Raw genomic sequence first — 19539 nt, 5'->3', positions numbered from 1 at the left:
TGACCAACAATTAACTCTAAATGTATGCATAGCGTGCACAAATATTAAAAGTAATCATGTATTCTTGGGGTGGAGTTAAAAGAAATAGATATCAAGTGATTGTTTTAGCTGGAAACTTTGTTAGTAAAGTAGAATTAATTGCATTCAATAAAATGTGATTTAAAATATTTTGATTTTGAATGGTCTAAACAATCTAGCCATATGGTCGGTATCCACGGAGAATGCAAATCTGCATGTGGCACTCAGCGAATTTGCTGGTTATCTGACATGTTGAGCCCTTACAGAAGGCAGGTAATTTTCTCCAGCATGCTACCAAAACTTATATAGGTCAGAGAAAGGGGACACTGCAGAGAAAAACCTTAGCTGTAGCAAAAGCTACTTATTTGGAGTATGCCATAGAAAAACAAATAACAAAATAAATTTAAAAATTAAAAAAAAATGAGGAAAGCAATAAATAAGCACACACAAGGTTCACCAATTAGCTTTAAAATTTTTATTAATTTTTTCATAAAGGGACAAAATGGGCATGTGAACAGGATAATGCAGACAACTGCCAAAACACAGACAGTGGTTTCCAATAGACTCCTGAACTTAACACAGACCAGAAACAAATACAATAAAAGCCAGGTTGTAATGACCTTTGGTCATCTAAACAAAGAAAAAAATTAAAAAATAAAATGGAAAAAAGATCAATTTAGTGCATCTGTTTTGAACAGCGCACATAAGCAATAATAAATAGTGAATCCCATAGTAAAAGATAAATTCCAAGTTACAACAACAGCTTTTATTACAGGAATAGAAAAGGCCAATAACAAAATATTCTGCATTGCCATTTACAAAAATGTATTGACTCAAGCGGCTTTAATATGCTTTGCATATGAAATTTTCCCAATCTAAATATAAAGCACCATTTAGTTTTTGGCAATGAAAAAACTGCAAACATTTAATTTACTGCATATGAAGTTAGATGCTGGAATGTAGTAGGTGAGAGGTTAGGAGACAGAAGCACACTACAGAACAAACATTAGCTTGCAGTACTGTATACAGTATGGCAGCAGGAAGGGAAAGATATGTACAACCATCCGCTTTGACCATTGGCGTGACTTTCTAAAGTTACCCCCAAGTGGCCGTTATACGACCTCTTATCTATACAATGTCACGGGCATGTACTTTTTTTTGTTTTGTTTTTTGTTGAAACGTACAAATAATTCGCACTATATTATCCTGCCAAATTAAAAAAATATACTGTGGCAGCCTGTGTTTTTTTCCACTACCAAAAAAAGGTACGTTGATACCTTTAAAGAACAAGCAACAGTTAAAAATACAAGCTTCAATATAAATACTATAGTGCCTACACTAGGTGAACATTTATTTCAAATAACCATTCTAGAAATACAGAAAAGTAGAGACCATAAAGGTGTTTAGCATAGGAATCAACATGTGTGCATGTTCCTATCGTTAAGTACTATATATATATAATCTTAAACCTTTCCCCAATGTGAGTTTTATACAACCTGAAGTGCTGTGTATCCAAGGCAGAGTATCCACTAACTGTATAACATGTATGCGTCTTGACAACCACCAAGACACTGGAACCCTAAAATATAGTTCTCCCTAACATAATGAAGTGTCTTTTTAAAAAAAACTTACCATTTATACTTTAAAAAATCTGTACAAAAATTCTTGCACTGTAGGAGCGGGATTATTTATTCTAAATCAACTGCAGTCCCGTTATCGTCCACTGAGGAGACGTGCTGTTAAATTGTGATTCTTTATATTTTATATTCTTTTTAAGTTTAGCCAGGTGCACTATTCTAGTCAATGACTGGCAAATTGACACTAAACAATCAGTTCATTTTTCTTTCCTTAGTATTTTAGTAAGTTTTTTTTCCCTTAATTATATGTTTGTAAACTGGGAAAATTGTACAGTGCACTTAATTGTCCTATCTGAGCTGTCTTTTATCCTTTTGTCTTTTTGCTCAGCCTCTGTACCCCTGATTAAAGAAAGGGCATAGAAGTCACAAGCGTAGTCAAGTGCGATTTAAGTACAAGCTGGGGGTGGGTGGGTGGGCTGCTACGAGCATTAATGTATCATCTTTATGATTATACAACTGTCGTGTGGTGTATGAACCAAACATGACTTTAGGGATCACAGATAGACTGTGATATTAATAGAATTGTCAAGACTTTTTTTTCCTCCTGTTTTGTTACTTTCAATTTCCTTCAATATTGAGAATTGGTTAACTTACTGGTAGCCAAAACAATCAGGTGCATGATGTGGAACCATCAACTTGGGTCAACACAAACCCAAGGCTACTCCTCCAGTACTGAACCGAAGAATAGAAAGAAAACCAATACAGTTTAAATAGATGCAAGGCACTCAGATTATTCTTATTCCTTTAACCAAACAATAGTATTCATCCAATCATCTTCATCAAATTTATTTTCTTCTCCAAGAGTCAAGGCCAGCAATTGTTATCTTCTAATTTAATACATTAACCCTTTGAGGACAGATTTTACTTTTTGAAAAAAAAGACGGCTTTAACAGTGCGAATTCCAGTCTGTCCATAGAGGGTTAAACAGAGGAAGAAATGGGGAGGGTTGTTTTCCCTCATTTTTGTTTTCCCTCTCTATGTTACATCCTAAACTGTACATGATATGTGTTACAGGACACTATGCAGCATGGTAATCTTCTTTCAAAAACCAAAAAAGATCAGAGAAGGGTAGTTACTCAACACCAACCGAGGACAGAATTAAACTGCCGAACAGACCATACATGCTGTCTAAAAAGAAAAAAAACAATAACATACACAACACGTAAATTATTGCACAAGAGAAAGGCTCGAGTTTGCGTAAATGCAATAGTATTGCCCCGATACAAATCATGCATTCATCAGTGACATTAAACCAGTCATGCTGGCATCAAGCACATGTTCCTTACGTCCTCAGCTTCCACTTCGTTTTGATCACAAGAGAATAGAAAAAACTATAGGGAACTTGAGCATCAATACACCTAATCAGTTTTTATATCATTATTTAACAAGCGCTCACTGTGCCATTTTTTCATGTGTTTCTCGAGGGTACTATACACGCTAAAAGGCATCTGACAAATTTCACATTTGTAAACGTCTTTCCCCACCTGACCGTGCGTTTTCATGTGTCGCGTGAGCTTGCTACTCTGGGCACAGGCGTAGTTGCACAGGTCACATTTGTACGGTCTCTCGCCCGTGTGGCTTCTCCGATGGACTGTGAGATTGCTGCAGTTCTTGAAGATTTTGCCGCAAAATTCACACGTGTCACTTCGTTTACCCTCTTTGGAGCTAGGCCGCCCAGGACCAGGTCCAGTGATGTGGGGCGTGCTTCCACCACTTCCTGTGCCACTCCGACCTGAGATCCCACCGTCCATTTCTCCTGGAGGAGTGGAAAAGCGTAAACTTCCATTTTCTGAAGAGTGCTCAGATGAAGTTGCAAAAGGTGATTGTCTGGAGTCTCCAAAGCTGAGGAATGGGTCTTTCATTTGTCGTGAGGCAGCATAACCTGCAAGCCATTGTGAGTAAACATTGTCCGTGGGAGCCAAAGGTGCTGATGGCAGGTCAAAGTCTTTCTCAAGTTTAATGCGTTTGGAAAAAGGGCTAAGGGAAGTCGGGCTTCCTAATATAGGTTTCTTGGATAAGCCCCCAGAGGCCGATTCACCTGGAGATGAACCTCTACCATTGACTGTACCATCATCTGTGCGATCAGATTCACCAGCAACTGAATCTTCATCATAGATATCTCTCTGAACTTCTGTTTCTGATGAGTGATGAGTCCGCTTGTGTTTTTCAACAAGAACTTGGTGGAAAGCCTCACCATAATGCTGCATTGTATTCATGGCAATGCTATGCATCACTTCAGGCAGAGACCTCTTCTCCTCTACAGGCCTTGAGCTGTTCTCATGGTGGCGCCCACCCTCTAGACTGACACCAAAGGCAAAATCAGACCGATTTTCGTTTTCAGGTTCCTCCTCTTCCTCCTCCTCCTCCTCCTCCTCTTCCTCTTCTTCTTCATCCTCTTCTTCATCCCCATTTTCTGGAATCATATTAGCGTCTGTTTCACTTTTGTACTTGGCTACTGCAGACTTGAGAGCACTGCTGGCACTGCCAACAAGGTCACTAGTACCCGGTTCAGGAGAACTTGCGGTGGAACCATCGTCTGATTTGACTGTCATGGGTGAGGACTTGTGTAAGTGAGTTTTCATGTGCCTCTTTAATTTGCTGGCCTGAGTGCAGGCATGATCACAAAGGTGGCACTTGTATGGCTTCTCACCGGTGTGGCTTCGGCGATGCACTATTAAATTGCTCTGAAACTTAAATGTTTTCCCACAAAATTCACAGGACTTAGACTTGAGCACAGTCTGGGCTGGCGGTGCTGCGGGCTGGAGGGCTGGGAGGGGTGGTGTGCTGAGAAATGGGGATTTGTTGCTTGACTGGAATGGTTGCAATAGCCTTTGCATAGGACTAGGTCGGTTCGGTGACAATGGAGGAGTGGAGGTGTTGCCAGCCAATTCTCTAAGTCTCCGAGAGAAATCCATGGATGGTGGCTCGATAGGTATGGAGTTAAGACGCAGTACCCTGTCAAAGGCACTGGTGTGATGTGCTGCCACCATAGCCATCTCCTCAGCACTCAGCCGATCCATTCGGTGCTGGTCTAAGTGATGCCGGGGTGGAGGACTAAACAACGGAGGTGTAGGGGGAAAGCGGCCTTCTCCAAGCCCTGGAGTTTCGCGTGTGACAGGCCCAGACATTCTCAGCAGGTTGAAAGGACTATTGTCCGCTACGTGAAGTCCATGAAGTGGAGGCTGAGGGGCACAGTCTGCCCCAAGTCCTGAAGGAATGCCAACCCGTGGGGTTAAAGGACTTCCATGCTCAGTCTCCAAATAAATTCGGAATCCATGAGTGTTCTGGGCATGTTGGAGGAGAAACCATGCACTATTGAATGGCTGTTTGCAAGTTGTGCAAGTGTAACTGCTCGGCTCATCCTTTCCTGCAAGAGAAAACAAACAATGTCAGCAGAAGGCAACTGAATACCAGCTCAACTGCTATTTTGAAACACTTATTGAAAGGAAAATGCTTTGAAGAAACTCACTACCCAGATTTAATGGAAAAATAAAAAGCACCGTGAGGCAACTTGAAATAAGGCAAAACTGTCAATTATTTTCTCACCATTCAAAATGGCCGTGAACATTTCTTTTTTTAATTTGGTCAATCTGTTCAGGATACTGCTCCCTAGTCCCCTGACTACAGACCAACTCATCCTTTTTAGGGCAAATTTCTAATATGTAAAACAGATAACAAAATAGAAGGACAATTTTTCCACTAAGACTCAGGATGTAGCGGCAACAATTAGGCTTTTAACAGTGCAAATGCTCGATTGCAAGCTATGATTTTAAGCCTTCTACACTACCTATGCAAACTTATTCAGCTTGCCCAATTTTGTGGTTGACAAAAGATGAGAATCACAACTGATTTATTTTATCTCCTCTCTTCTCCTGAAAGTGGCACATGTTGAGGTGAGGCAGTACGGCCACTGATCAACCTCCAGGACCTCATTACTTACAGAATCATAGAATCCCTACAGTGCAGGAGGAGGCCATTCACCCCATTGAGTCAGCACCGGCCCTCTGAAAGAACGCCTTACCTCGGCCCTATCCCCCACCCTATCTCCATAACCCCACCTAGGGGAAATCTGGCATAGCCAATCCACCCAACCTGCACAGCTACGGACTGTGGGAGGAAAACGGAGCACCCGGAGGAAACCCACGCAGACATGGGAAGATCGTGAAAACTCCACACAGTCACCCAAGGTCGGAATCAAACCAGGGTCACTGGAGATGTGAGGCAGCAGTGCTAACCACTGTGCCTCACCCAGCTAGCCATTCCTCATAAGAGTCAAGGCACTGAGTGCTGACCAGAATTTTAATCAACGTTCACCTCTATCAATGCAAGACAGCATCCCACTGCTGACCACTCAAGAGCAAACAATTCAGTGCAGAGTAGATATTAAACTGGAATCTGCTCATCTGTATGGCTCAGCTGCAGAATATGATTACCATCAGGGCCATTAGGGAACTGTACATCTAATTCCTATTGAAATAAGTAAACAATTGATTGAAATTGTAAGGTGATTACATTACACAGAATGAGCAATACCTTACCCATAAATCTAAACGAGGGATGAGCAGTGTAATCCAAATAACATGCAAATGCAGAGTTCGCTAATCAAAAAAAATTACATTATTTGGCACTAGCTGACAAAAGCTTATTTTTTATTCTTTCATGGGATGTGAGTGTCATTGGCAAGGCCCACATTTGTTACCCATTCCTAATTACCTATATGGGTGGTGCTGGTCAGCTGCCGTCTTGAACTGTTGTAGTACATGTGGTGCAGGTACATCTACAATGCTGTTCAGGAGGGACGCAGCAACAGTGAAGAAAGCTTAACATATTTGAAATTTCTTTCCCTGTTACATTAATGGGAGGGACACCAACTCATTATTGGAGATTTTACTGAAGTCTTCAAAATAATGAAAGGACTGCATTCAGTCTCTGCAGATTGGTTATCAAGCTACAGAGGTCGTGAAGAACCTGGGACATGAGTGTAAGTTCGTCACCACAGAATCAGGTTACGAGTTTAAATGTGCTCCTTTTCACAGTAACCTCAGGAACACCTGGAGCACATAGAGTGAGTGTTAATATACGACAAGCATTAAAAGTTCCCAAGTATGTCCAACATATCCTCACACAGGTGTCCCCAAGTCACCATCTCTGTTGGAATTTTGTTACAATTATGAAGTTTATAAAATTATACTTTGGGACTGTAGCTTTATATTTAGGGTGATTGAAGAGGATCATGTGGCCTATTCTACAGTCCGCAGGCAGCAAGCCTGGGTGGTTTGTGAGAGATCAAAGGAAGGCTTAGATTTTTTTTTACTGAGAAGATGGTGCAAGGTATTTATGCTTGGAGACAATGGCAGCAATCTCTCTGTTTACCCATGAGTAGGTTCGGAGTCTTCCGAAGTCCTAGAGCGGTGTTGAAGGTATCAAGGTTGTTAACAGTTGTGCTGTAAACTGTCCAGGTACATCCTAGATGAAAGGGAATTGGGGGACTTCCGGGTGCGGTGATGACCAGCTGAGTCGCACGTTTCGGCAGCTCCCGGTGAAACGGACTTTTGGGCTCTTGATAGGAGCCCCAACGGCAATTTTGACGGCTAAAAACACTGTGCGGTAAACCAGAAGGGAATCCCCCCTGGATACGGATGAAAAAAGGAGGAGAAAGTGGCCGGATTGCAGTGGATTCTTTAGAACAGCGGCAAGGAAGGCAAGCAAAAACCAAGATGGCGTCGGAAGGTAGCAGTTTAACATGGGGCCCTGAACAACAAGAGTTCTTGAAATGCTGTGTGGAAGAGCTCAAAAAGGAAATGAAGAAAGAGCTGTTGGCCCCGATACTACAGGCGATCGAAGGGCTAAAGGAGGAACAAAAGACCCAGGAGCGGGAGCTTCGGGTCGTGAAGGCAAAGGCAGCCCAGAATGAGGACGACATACAGGGTGGTGAAGACGGAGACGCATGAGGCACATCAGAAACGATGTGTGGAAAGGTTGGAGGCACTGGAGAACAACGCAAGGAGGAACAACCTGAGGATTCTTGGTCTTCCTGAAGGTGCGGAGGGAGCGGACGTCGGGGCATATGTGAGCACGATGCTGCACTCGTTAATGGGAGCGGAGGCCCCGGCGGGTCAGTTGGAGGTGGAGGGAGCATACCGAGTGATGGCGCGAGGACCGAGAGCAGGAGAAATTCCCAGAGCCATAGTGGTGAGATTCCTCCGTTTTAAGGATAGAGAAATGGTCCTTAGATGGGCAAAGAAAACTCGGAGCAGTAAATGGGAGAACGCGGTGATCCGCGTTTATCAAGACTGGAGTGCGGAGGTGGCGAGAAGGAGGGCGAGCTTTAATCAGGCCAAGGCGGTGCTTCATAAAAAGAAGATAAAATTTGGAATGCTGCAACCGGCAAGACTGTGGGTCACATATCGAGGGAGGCACCACTACTTTGAGACGGCGGATGAAGCGTGGACTTTTATTGTGGAAGAAAAACTGGAATGAGCGGGTTATTAAAAAGAACGTTTGAACAAAGTGGTGGGGCGAATGTGGGGGGCGAAGAGGGGGGTTAAAAAGGGGGGAAAGAGGAGTTTTATGTACTAATCCTGCGATGTGGTAACTTTTCTCTCTTCCACAGGTGGTGATGGGGGGAGGAGGGGAGGTGGAGGAGATGGGGCGTTGGCCATTGGGGGCGGGGCCCAGGGAGAAGCGCGGGCTTGGTTCCCGCGCTATGATAATCATGGCGGGAATAGAGAAGCAGGAAGGAGGGGGCGTCGCACGGTGCGAGCCGAGGTCACGGGGGGAAGCCGAGGTCGGCCAGAGTTTGCTGACTTCTGGGAGCAACATGGGGGGAGTAATTACGCTAGCGGGGGATCTAGCGGGGGGGGGTGGGAGGGGGGAATTACTGGGTTGCTGCTGCTGGAGAGAGGGGGGAGCTGGTATGGGAGGGGATGGGCGGGGGGGCACCTCCTGGGGGAGATACAGCTGCGTGGGAACCGGGTGAGGAGCTGGAAAAAGGTGATGGCTAATCGACAAGGGGGGGGGGGGGGGGTAGGAAGCCCCCCAACCCGGCTGATCACGTGGAACGTGAGAGGGCTGAACGGGCTGATAAAGAGGGCACGGGTACTCGCACACCTTAAGAAACTTAAGGCAGATGTGGTTATGTTACAGGAAACGCACCTGAAACTGATAGACCAGGTTAGGCTACGCAAAGGATGGGTGGGGCAGGTGTTCCATTCGGGGCTAGATGCGAAAAACAGGAGGGTGGCTATATTAATGGGGAAGCGGGTAATGTTCGAGGCAAAGACTATAGTGGCGGATAACGGGGGCAGATACGTGATGGTGAGGGGCAAACTACAGGAGACGGTGGTTTTGGTAAACGTATATGCCCCGAACTGGGATGATGCCAATTTTATGAGGCGGATGCTAGGACGCATTCCGGACCTAGAGATGGGAAAGCTGATAATGGGGGGAGATTTTAATACGGTGTTGGAACCAGGGCTGGATAGGTCGAAGTCCAGGACTGGAAGGAGGCCGGCAGCAGCCAAGGTACTTAAAGATTTTATGGAGCAGATGGGAGGTGTAGACCCGTGGAGATTTAGCAGACCTCGGAGTAAGGAGTTCTCGTTTTTCTCCTATGTCCATAAAGTCTACTCGCGAATAGACTTTTTTGTGCTGGGAAGGGCGTTGATCCCGAAGGTGAGGGGAACGGAGTATACGGCTATAGCCATTTCGGATCACGCTCCACACTGGGTAGACCTGGAGATAGGGGAGGAAACAGGAGGGCGCCCACCCTGGAGAATGGACATGGGACTAATGGCAGATGAGGGGGGGTGTCTAAGGGTGAGGGGGTGCATTGAAAAGTACTTGGAACTCAATGATAATGGGGAGGTCCAGGTGGGAGTGGTCTGGGAGGCGTTGAAGGCGGTGGTTAGAGGGGAGCTGATATCAATAAGGGCACATAAAGGGAAGCAGGAGAGTAAGGAACGGGAGCGGTTGCTGCAAGAACTTTTGAGGGTGGACAGACAATATGCGGAAGCACCGGAGGAGGGACTGTACAGGGAAAGGCAAAGGCTACATGTAGAATTTGACTTGCTGACTACGGGCACTGCAGAGGCACAATGGAGGAAGGCACAGGGTGTACAGTACGAATATGGGGAGAAGGCGAGCAGGTTGCTGGCACACCAATTGAGGAAAAGGGGAGCAGCGAGGGAAATAGGGGGAGTGAGGGATGAGGAAGGAGAGATGGAGCGGGGAGCGGAGAGAGTGAATGGAGTGTTCAAGACATTTTATAAAAAATTATATGAAGCTCAACCCCCGGATGGGAGGGAGAGAATGATGGGCTTCTTGGATCGGCTGGAATTTCCCAAGGTGGAAGAGCAGGAAAGGGTGGGACTGGGAGCACAGATCGAGGTAGAAGAAGTGGTGAAAGGAATTAGGAGCATGCAGGCGGGAAAGGCCCCGGGACCGGATGGATTCCCAGTCGAATTCTATAGAAAATATGTGGACTTGCTCGCCCCGGTATTGACGAGGACCTTTAATGAGGCAAAGGAAAGGGGACAACTGCCCCCGACTATGTCTGAAGCAACGATATCGCTTCTCATAAAGAAGGAAAAGGACCCGCTACAATGCGGGTCCTATAGACCTATTTCCCTCCTAAATGTAGATGCCAAGATCCTGGCCAAGGTAATGGCAATGAGAATAGAGGAATGTGTCCCGGGGGTGGTCCACGAGGACCAAACTGGGTTTGTGAAGGGGAGACAGCTGAACACGAATATACGGAGGCTGTTAGGGGTAATGATGATGGCCCCACCAGAGGGGGAAACGGAGATAGTAGTGGCGATGGATGCAGAGAAAGCATTTGATAGAGTGGAGTGGGATTATTTGTGGGAGGTGTTGAGGAGATTTGGTTTTGGAGAGGGGTATGTTAGATGGGTGCAGCTGTTGTATAGGGCCCCGATGGCGAGCGTGGTCACGAATGGACGGGGATCTGCATATTTTCGGCTCCATAGAGGGACAAGGCAGGGATGCCCTCTGTCCCCATTATTGTTTGCACTGGCGATTGAGCCTCTGGCGATAGCGTTGAGGGGTTCCAAGAAGTGGAGGGGAGTACTTAGGAGGAGAAGAACACCGGGTATCTTTGTATGCGGACGATTTGCTACTATACGTGGCAGACCCGGCGGAGGGGATGCCAGAAATAATGCGGATACTTGGGGAGTTTGGCGATTTTTCAGGGTATAAATTGAACATGGGGAAAAGTGAGTTGTTTGTGGTGCATCCAGGGGAGCAGAGTAGAGAAATAGAGGACCTACCGTTGAGGAAGGTAACAAGGGACTTTCGTTACCTGGGGATCCAGATAGCCAAGAATTGGGGCACAATGCATAGGTTAAATTTAACGCGGTTGGTGGAACAAATGGAGGAGGATTTCAAGAGATGGGATATGGTATCCCTGTCACTGGCAGGGAGGGTGCAGGCGGTTAAGATGGTGGTCCTCCCGAGATTCCTCTTTGTGTTTCAGTGCCTTCCGGTGGTGATCACGAAGGCTTTTTTTAAAAGGATTGAAAAGAGCATCATGGGTTTTGTGTGGGCCGGGAAGACCCCGAGAGTGAGGAAGGGATTCTTACAGCGTAGCAGGGATAGGGGGGGGCTGGCACTACCGAGCCTAAGTGAGTATTATTGGGCCGCTAATATTTCAATGGTGAGTAAGTGGATGGGAGAGGAGGAGGGAGCGGCGTGGAAGAGATTAGAGAGGGCGTCCTGTAGGGGAACTAGCCTACAGGCTATGGTGACAGCCCCATTGCCGTTCTCACCGAGGAACTACACCACAAGCCCGGTGGTGGTGGCTACACTGAAGATTTGGGGACAGTGGAGACGGCATAGGGGAAAGACTGGAGCCTTGGGGGGGTCCCCGATAAGAAACAACCATAGGTTTGCCCCGGGGGGAATGGATGGGGGATATGGAATGTGGCAAAGAGCAGGAATAACGCAACTGAAAGATCTGTTTGTGGGTGGGAAGTTCGCGAGTCTGGGAGCGCTGACCGAGAAATATGGGTTGCCCCAAGGGAATGCATTCAGGTATATGCAACTGAGGGCTTTTGCGAGGCAACAGGTGAGGGAATTCCCGCAGCTCCCGACACAAGAGGTGCAGGACAGAGTGATCTCAAAGACATGGGTGGGGGATAGTAAGGTGTCAGATATATATAGGGAAATGAGGGACGAAGGGGAGACTAAGGTAGATGAACTAAAAGGGAAATGGGAAGAAGAGCTGGGGGAGGAGATCGAGGAGGGGCTGTGGGCAGATGCCCTAAGCAGGGTAAACTCGTCGTCCTCGTGTGCCAGGCTAAGCCTGATTCAGTTTAAGGTATTACACAGGGCGCATATGACTGGAGCACGGCTCAGTAAATTTTTTGGGGTGGAGGATAGGTGTGCGAAGTGCTCGAGAAGCCCAGCGAATCATACCCATATGTTTTGGTCATGCCCGGCACTACAGGGGTTTTGGATGGGGGTGACAAAGGTGCTTTCAAAAGTAGTGGGGGTCCGGGTCGAACCAAGCTGGGGGTTGGCTATATTTAGGGTTGCACAAGAGCCGGGAGTGCAGGAGGCGAGAGAGGCCGATGTTTTGGCCTTTGCGTCCCTAGTAGCCCGGCGCAGGATATTGTTAATGTGGAAAGAAGCCAAGCCCCCGGGGGTGGAGACCTGGATAAATGACATGGCAGGGTTTATAAAGCTAGAGCGGATTAAGTTCGTTCTAAGGGGGTCGGCTCAAGGGTTCACCAGGCGGTGGCAACCGTTCGTCGAATACCTCGCAGAAAGATAGATGTAATGGAAAAAAGGCAGCAGCAGCAGCCCAGGATCGGGTGGGTGGGGAGGGTGGGGGGCGGGGAGGAGGAACCAGAAGGACTCTCAGGGTTGTTAATATCTACTGTATAATATGTATAGGTCGTTGCGACAGATAATTATATATTGGACTGTTAAATTATATTTTTGGAGAGTGTTACTTGTGATAAGGCAGTTGCCAATTAGGGTTAGTTTTCATTTTTGTTATTTATTATTTATTCATTTTTTGTTTATAAAATAGGTCATTGTTATTTGTATTGTTATAATATTGTGTAAAGGATGCACAATGTACTGTGTTGGTTGACCAAAAATTTTCAATAAAATATTTATTAAAAAAAAGAAAGGGAATTGGGATCAAAGATAGCTAATTAGCATTTCCACCGAGATACAAGGTTAATGTGTTTCATGTTGTCATGGAGAAGAGGGTGGAGGAAACCATTTTTGAGATCACATTATGGGCTTCCCTACAAGTCAATGAATAGCTCAGACAGACATCAGCAGTTCTGTGTGGTCAGCAGACCGAAGAGGCTACTTAGCTTTGTGAGTTACCACAGCCAGATGCAGGAGGAAGATTGGCTGTCATGGAATGCTATAGGATGAATCACTTCTAAGGATTCTGGGAGATTCATCCTGGCATGGACGAGAGCAGAATCATCGGATCAGGTTTTGCTGATCATGGATTTAAGAAACTCTCTGAAAATTGAGGGAAGTGCCTGGAGACGGTCACTCAAAGTTACTACTTAGCGAAAGGAGATACGGGAACCCATTGGAAAGTGGGAGCAACTGTGGACTTTTTCCAAAAGGACTGTGATTCTGGGGCGAGTGCAACAGGCAATAAGTTTAAATGGGGAACATTCTCCTCTATAGTTTAAAATATAAGTTGTGTTTTCTCAAAAGTGCTTTTATTCATTTGTTAAAGTAAAAGTTTTAAAACATAAAATCTTGATGTGTCATTCTTTGAGCTGTTAACGTCATCATTCTCTAAGGAGATTGTAACAACTTTATTTTCTTCAGAAGTTTTCCAGAATTCTTTTTCTAAATCTTTGCCTCTTCCAGGCCATTGCATGTTTTTTTGGGAGAGATAGGCACAGAATTGGTAGTGGATGGAAATGATAGTGATGGTGAGCATGGGTACTGTGGCTAAGTTGATGAAAGCATTTAAACAAAGATCCTGGGGGCGATTCTCCAATATGGAGGCCAAGTGTTCGCACCGTCATGAACGCCATTGCATTTCACAACGGCGCGAACAGGACGCGGGCACGACCTATTCTGGCCCCCACAGCAGCACGGCGCCGGAGCGTTTCACGCCGCTCTAGCGTCCTTACGCGGCGCTAAATGGGCGCCGTGCCAACCCACGCATGCGCAGTTGGGCCGCGCCATCCTGCGCATGTGCAGGGAACGTCTTACGCACGCCGGCCCCTCACCAACATGGCGCCAGTGTTCTGGGGCCGCGCGCGGAAGGTGGTAGACCCGGGGGGGGGGGGGGGGGGAGAGAGAGGCTGGCCCGCCGATCGCGGGCCAGACCCCATCGGAGGCCACCCCGGTGAAGGAGCCCCCCTCCCTCCCCCACAGGCCGCCCCCCCCCAGCGTTCCCGCAGAGTTCCCGCCGGCAGCGACCAGGGGTGGATGGCGCCGGCGGGAACCTGTCGTGTCATAGCGGCCGCTCGGCCCATCCGGACCGGAGAATCGCCGCTCGCCGGTTCTCCGAGCGGCCCGGTGCGAATCGTGCGCCGCTGGTTTCAGGGGGGTGGGAGAATCGTGTACGGTGGTCGGGGCAGCATGGCGCAGCATGGCCCCCTGAGTTTGAATCTCAGCCGTGTCTTTATCCCCATTTTCCACAAGTTGCTTTAAATCAACCCGGCAATGGGTTGAGAACTTATGAAGTCTGCTGGAAACAATTCCATTTCATAAATCATTGAGAATGAGGTGCAAACATAAAAGAATTATGCCATGAGGTTATAGACAAGATTGGTGAATCAATCTTTTCCTGTACTTCATTTTCAGGGGCGGGTTTCTCCGACCCCCCGCCGGGTCGGAGAATCGCCGGGGGCTGGCGTGAATCCCGCCCCCGCCGGTTGCCGAATTCTCCGGCACCGGATATTCGGCGGGGCGGGAATCACGCTGCGCCAGTTGGCGGGCGCCCCCCCCCCCCCCGGCGATTCTCCGGCCCGCGATGGGCCGAAGTCCCGCTGCTGGAATGCCTGTCCGATCGGCGAGAATCAAACCACCTCTTTTACCGGCGGGACAAGGCGGCGCGGGCAGGCTCCGGGGTCCTGGGGGGGGCGCGGGGCGATCTGGCCCCGGGAGGTGCCCCCACGGTGGTCTGGCCCGCGATCGGGGCCCACCGATCCGCGGGCGGGCCTGTGCCGTGGGGGCACTCCTTTCCTTCCGCTTTCGCCATGGTCTCCACTATGGCGGAGGCGGAAGAGACCCCCTCCACTGCGCATGCGCGGGGATGCCGTGAGCGGCCGCTGAGGCTCCCGCGCATGCGCCGCACGGCAAAGTCATTTCCGCGCCAGCTGGCGGCGCACCAAAGGTCTTTCCCGCCAGCAGGCTGGGCGGAAATCAGTCCGCTGCGGGCCTAGCCCCTCAAGGTGAGGGCTCGGCCCCTCAAGATGCGGAGAATTCCGCACCTTTCGGACGGCGCGATGCCGGACTGATTCACGCCGTTTTTGCCGCCGGTCGGCGGACATCGCGCCGATTGCGGAGAATCCCACCCCAGATGTTTGGAGAAAAATTTAATGTTTGCTCGTATCCCACAGTGCAATATGATGCCGATAGTTTCTCTGGTTGGCTCCCAGTATGACATCCAGCTTCTAAACTGCAGTGATCCTTGATTTGGAACAAATCAGCATTTAAATAAATTGCAAATTAACTCAAGTGAATTCTAACAAAATTAGAATTGAAAAATAAAAATATCACTAATAACAATTTGAATTTGTTCAATAAAACTATTAACTTAATGTCTAAAATCCCTGATGTGAGTCCTCAGATAAATATTTTCTAGCAGCAAATAGATGATATGAGACATAAACCTATCTGGATGGAATGGTATTTCCTATGAAACATGGCAATGATCTATAATTTATACTGCTTTCGTGAATCCCTCAGATTATTTTATTTCTTTGGGTCATATATTAATCAAATTTATCTCGGTTGGAACTACCTGTCAATACCTACCAGACTACTGGACAATAAGTAAAGATTTGTGGAACAAAATAGCGGTATTTTGAAATATGAATGCCAAGATGTATGCCTAAAGTTCCATATACAGAGTGGCACAGTGGTTAGCACTGCTGCTTCACAGCACTGAAGAACTGGGTTCGATCCCGGTCACGGGACACTGTCCGTGTGGAGTTTGCACATTCTCCCCATGTCTGCATGGGTCACAACCCCACAACCCAAAAGCGTGCAAGGTATGTGAATTGGCCACCCTAAATTGCCCCTTCATTGGGGAAAAAAAGAATTGGATACTTTAAATTTATGTTTAAAAACTTCCATCTACAGACCGTAAGACAAATAAAGAGGAGATTGAAATTGCAAGAGAAAAAAGGGCCGGGATTCTTCCCTACCCGGCGGGGCTGGGGGTCCCGGCGCGATGTAGTGGCGTGAACCACTCCAGCGTCGGGCCGCCCCAAAGGTGCAGATTTCTCCGCACCTTTAGGGGCCAAGCCCTCACCTTGAGGGGCTAGGCCCGCGCCGGAGAGGTTGGCGCGCCGGCGGCCGGCGGGAAAGGCCTTTAGCGCCACGCCAGCCGGGGCCGAAGGGACTCCGCCGGTCGGCGGAAGTCCACGCACACGTGGGAGCGTCAGCGGCTGCTGACGTCGTCCCCGCGCATGCGCAGGGGGAGGGTCACTTCCGCATCGGCCATCGCGGAGGCTATAGCCGAGGCGGAAGGAAAAGAGTGCCCCCACGGCACAGCCCGCCCGTGGATCGGTGGGCCCCTATCGCGGGCCAGGCCACCGTGGAGGCACCCCCCGGGGCCAGGAGCCCGGAGCCCGGCCAGTCCCGCCGGAAAGGTAGGTGGTTTGATTCACCCCAGCGGGACTGGCATGACAGCAGCGGGACTTCGGCCCATCGCGGGCTGGAGAATCGCCGGGGGGGGGTCCTGCCAACCGGCGCGATTCCTGCCCCCGCCTAATTATCGGTGCCGGAGAATTCGGCGGCCGGCAGGGGCGGGATTCACGCTGCCTCCCGGCGATTCTCCGACCCGGCGGGTGGTCGGAGAATCCCGCCCAAGAACTCTAAAAAGTGACAGCCAGAAAAGAAACAATCAGTATTTCAGCCATTTGATCAGAGCTGAAAACCTACAAAGATCTTCTGTGGATGGCAAAGTGGAGGGGAGCAGAAAGAGGGGCTGACCAAGGTGGAGTTGGAAGATGGACATCAGGGTGTTGCAGACAAGCTACAGTGCATGTGTGAGGAAGGTGCAAGATGGACGGACACACCATGACAGCAGATCTCCTGGTAGGAATAGCTACAAGCAACAGCAGGAACTACTATAATTGAATCCCAATTTCCTCAATGAGCTGTTAATAATTAGCAGCACTGGGGTAAAATGATTAAGTAAGAGTCTTATTCTCTCTTTTGAAACTACAGATGGAAAATGAACACATAACACAAATAACTGTTATACTTTAATCCAAAGATATATGTCTTGATATGTTCACTCTATCATTTTCTCATCATTAAAATTGTCTTGAAATATATTTTCAAAGCAAGATTTGCTGAAAGAATCAAATGCTACTTGTGGCAATTATTGGCAAAACGTTCATGCACCTTGACTTCCTTTACAAACTTCTTCCCTAAAACCTTCCACTTTCTTACTTCTGTACCTTAAGAAATTTTCTCAAATTCATCTCTCACCAATCTTTACAAATTTCACCACAATAAGCAGATACTCAATTACATTACTTATGTGCACAATGATCAAGCGCCTTATGATATTTAAATCTGTGCTGCAATATTTTCAGACACATTCCCCAGATTCCATATACCAACTGAATTAATGGAACTGATGACAACTATAGCATTACAACTAGAGTACAAACTGACTCACCCCAGAAAAGAAACACGTGCACTTCAAACTCCAGATAGGAGTGAGTGACAGAAAATCCAGACTCTCCCTTCACCTTCACCATCATGTGCCTTGGACCTAATCTCCATCACTGATGCGAAGGTTCTGGTTTAGAATCTACCGCAGTGTAAGTTAAACATACACAAGTTTTTCGGTTCACATTGAAAGCCGTAAGTCCTTCATATAGAATTTGCAATATTTTAACTCCGACAAAGTCAATCCGTTTGGATAGAGTTAAAATTGTCTCCAGTTAAACACATTGAAAATAATGGCACAATGATTGATCATAATACTGGCCAAGCCACATTAGACTATTGTGGCTTTAGCCACACAGAAAATAAAACGAGTTGGCCATTTGGCCCTTCAAGCCTGCTCCGCCACTCATTATGATCATGGCTGATCATCCAACTCAATAACCTGTTCCACTTTGCCCTATATCCTTTGATCTCTTTATCCGCAAGAGCTATATCTAACTCCTTCTTGAAAACATACAATGCTTTGGTTTTGACTGCTTTCCGTGGTAGCAAATTCCACGGGCTTACCACTCGAAAGAAATTCGTCCTCGTCTCTGTCCTAAATGGTCTACCTGGTATCCTCAGACTGTGGCCCCTGGTTCTGGACTACCATCATCGGGAACATTCTTCCTACATCTACCCTGTTAGAATTTTATAGGTTTTTAATAAATCCCCCCTAATTCTTCTCAATTCCAGCGAATATAATCGTAACCCACTCAATCTCTCATCATTGGTCGAGTAAACCTTCACTGTACTCCCTCTAGTGCAAGAATATCCTTTCCCAGATAAGGAGACAAAACTGCACAAATATCCCAGGTGTGGTCTCACCAAGGCCCTGTATAACTGCAGCATAACATACTTGCTCCTGTACTCAAATTCTCTTGCTATGAATGCCAATATTACAAATCTTTTTAATTTGTTTATTTTGCTCTAGTCATAAATTTTAATAATATTTTTCCATTAATAACAATTTAATTCTTGGTAGTTTTTTTGTAAAATAAATTTAGAGTACCCAGTTCATTTTTATCAATTAAGGGGCCCTATTAGCATGGCCAATCCACCTAGCCTGCACATCTTTGGGTTGTGGGGGTGAAACCCACGCAAACATGGGGAGAATGTGCAAACTCCACATAGATAGTGACCCAGAGCCAGGATCGAACCTGGGACCTCGGCGCCATGAGGCAGCCGTGCTAACCCACTGTGCCACCATACTGCCCATTTTCTTGGTATAGTTAATTGAGAAAAACTACACTGAACATACACAATACATAACAAAAGTTAAGTACAATAAAATACACAACACCCATAATAATTTCAAAACCGGGCAACATTAACACTGTTGCTGGAATAAGCAAAAATACCAGAAGTAAAGATTCTAATAGACTTTGGGGGATAATATTGGTTTGAGCCCATTGGGAATAGCATACACCTAATTATGTGTGAACACAACTGGGAGCAGCAATTGACCATGGCCTAAGTGGCTACAAGAGCAAGCCAGAGGTTAGGAATCCTAAGGCAAGTAACTCACCTCCTGACACCCCAAAGTCTGTCCACCATCTAAAAAGCACAAGTCGGGAGTGTAATGGAATACTCTCCACTTGCCTGGATGAGTGCAGCTCCAACAACATTCAAGAAGCTCAACATCATCCAGGACAATGCAGCTATCCACAATCTTCAACATCCACGCCTTCCACAACCAACGTACAGTGGCAGCAGCATGCACCATCTACAAGATGCACTACAGTAACACACCAAGGCCCTTTCAACAGCACCTTCCAGACCCGCAACTGCTACCAGCTAGAATGACAAGGGCTGCAGATGCATGGGAACACCATCATCTCCAAGTTCCCCCCCCCAAGCTGCACACCATCCTGACTTAGAACTATATTGCTGTTCCTTCAATGTTGCTGGGTCAAAATCCTGGAACTCCCTCCCTAACAGCATTGTGGGTGTACCTACACCACATGGGCTGTAGCGGTTC

The 19539-nt window shown here is 47.2% G+C and overlaps 1 protein-coding gene across 4 annotated transcripts in view; it reads right to left on the bottom strand.

Annotated features, from left to right (window-relative positions):
• Positions 1-19539, bottom strand: part of bcl11aa (BCL11 transcription factor A a) — a 304266-nt gene that overhangs the window by 133415 nt on the left and 151312 nt on the right. For 2 of the 4 annotated variants that reach the window (XM_072507811.1, XM_072507810.1), the window contains exon 3: positions 3140-5022. In XM_072507811.1, coding sequence (XP_072363912.1) covers positions 3140-5022 — 1883 coding nt within the window. Of the gene's footprint in view, positions 1-478; positions 5023-19539 lie in introns of those variants that run through there. The other 2 variants (XM_072507809.1, XM_072507812.1) reach the window with 1 other exon arrangement.

The sequence above is a fragment of the Scyliorhinus torazame genome, chromosome 1 (assembly GCF_047496885.1).
Source record: "Scyliorhinus torazame isolate Kashiwa2021f chromosome 1, sScyTor2.1, whole genome shotgun sequence".
Classification (NCBI taxonomy): Eukaryota; Metazoa; Chordata; class Chondrichthyes; order Carcharhiniformes; family Scyliorhinidae; genus Scyliorhinus; species Scyliorhinus torazame.
This window is presented reverse-complemented; position numbering and strand designations above follow the sequence as displayed.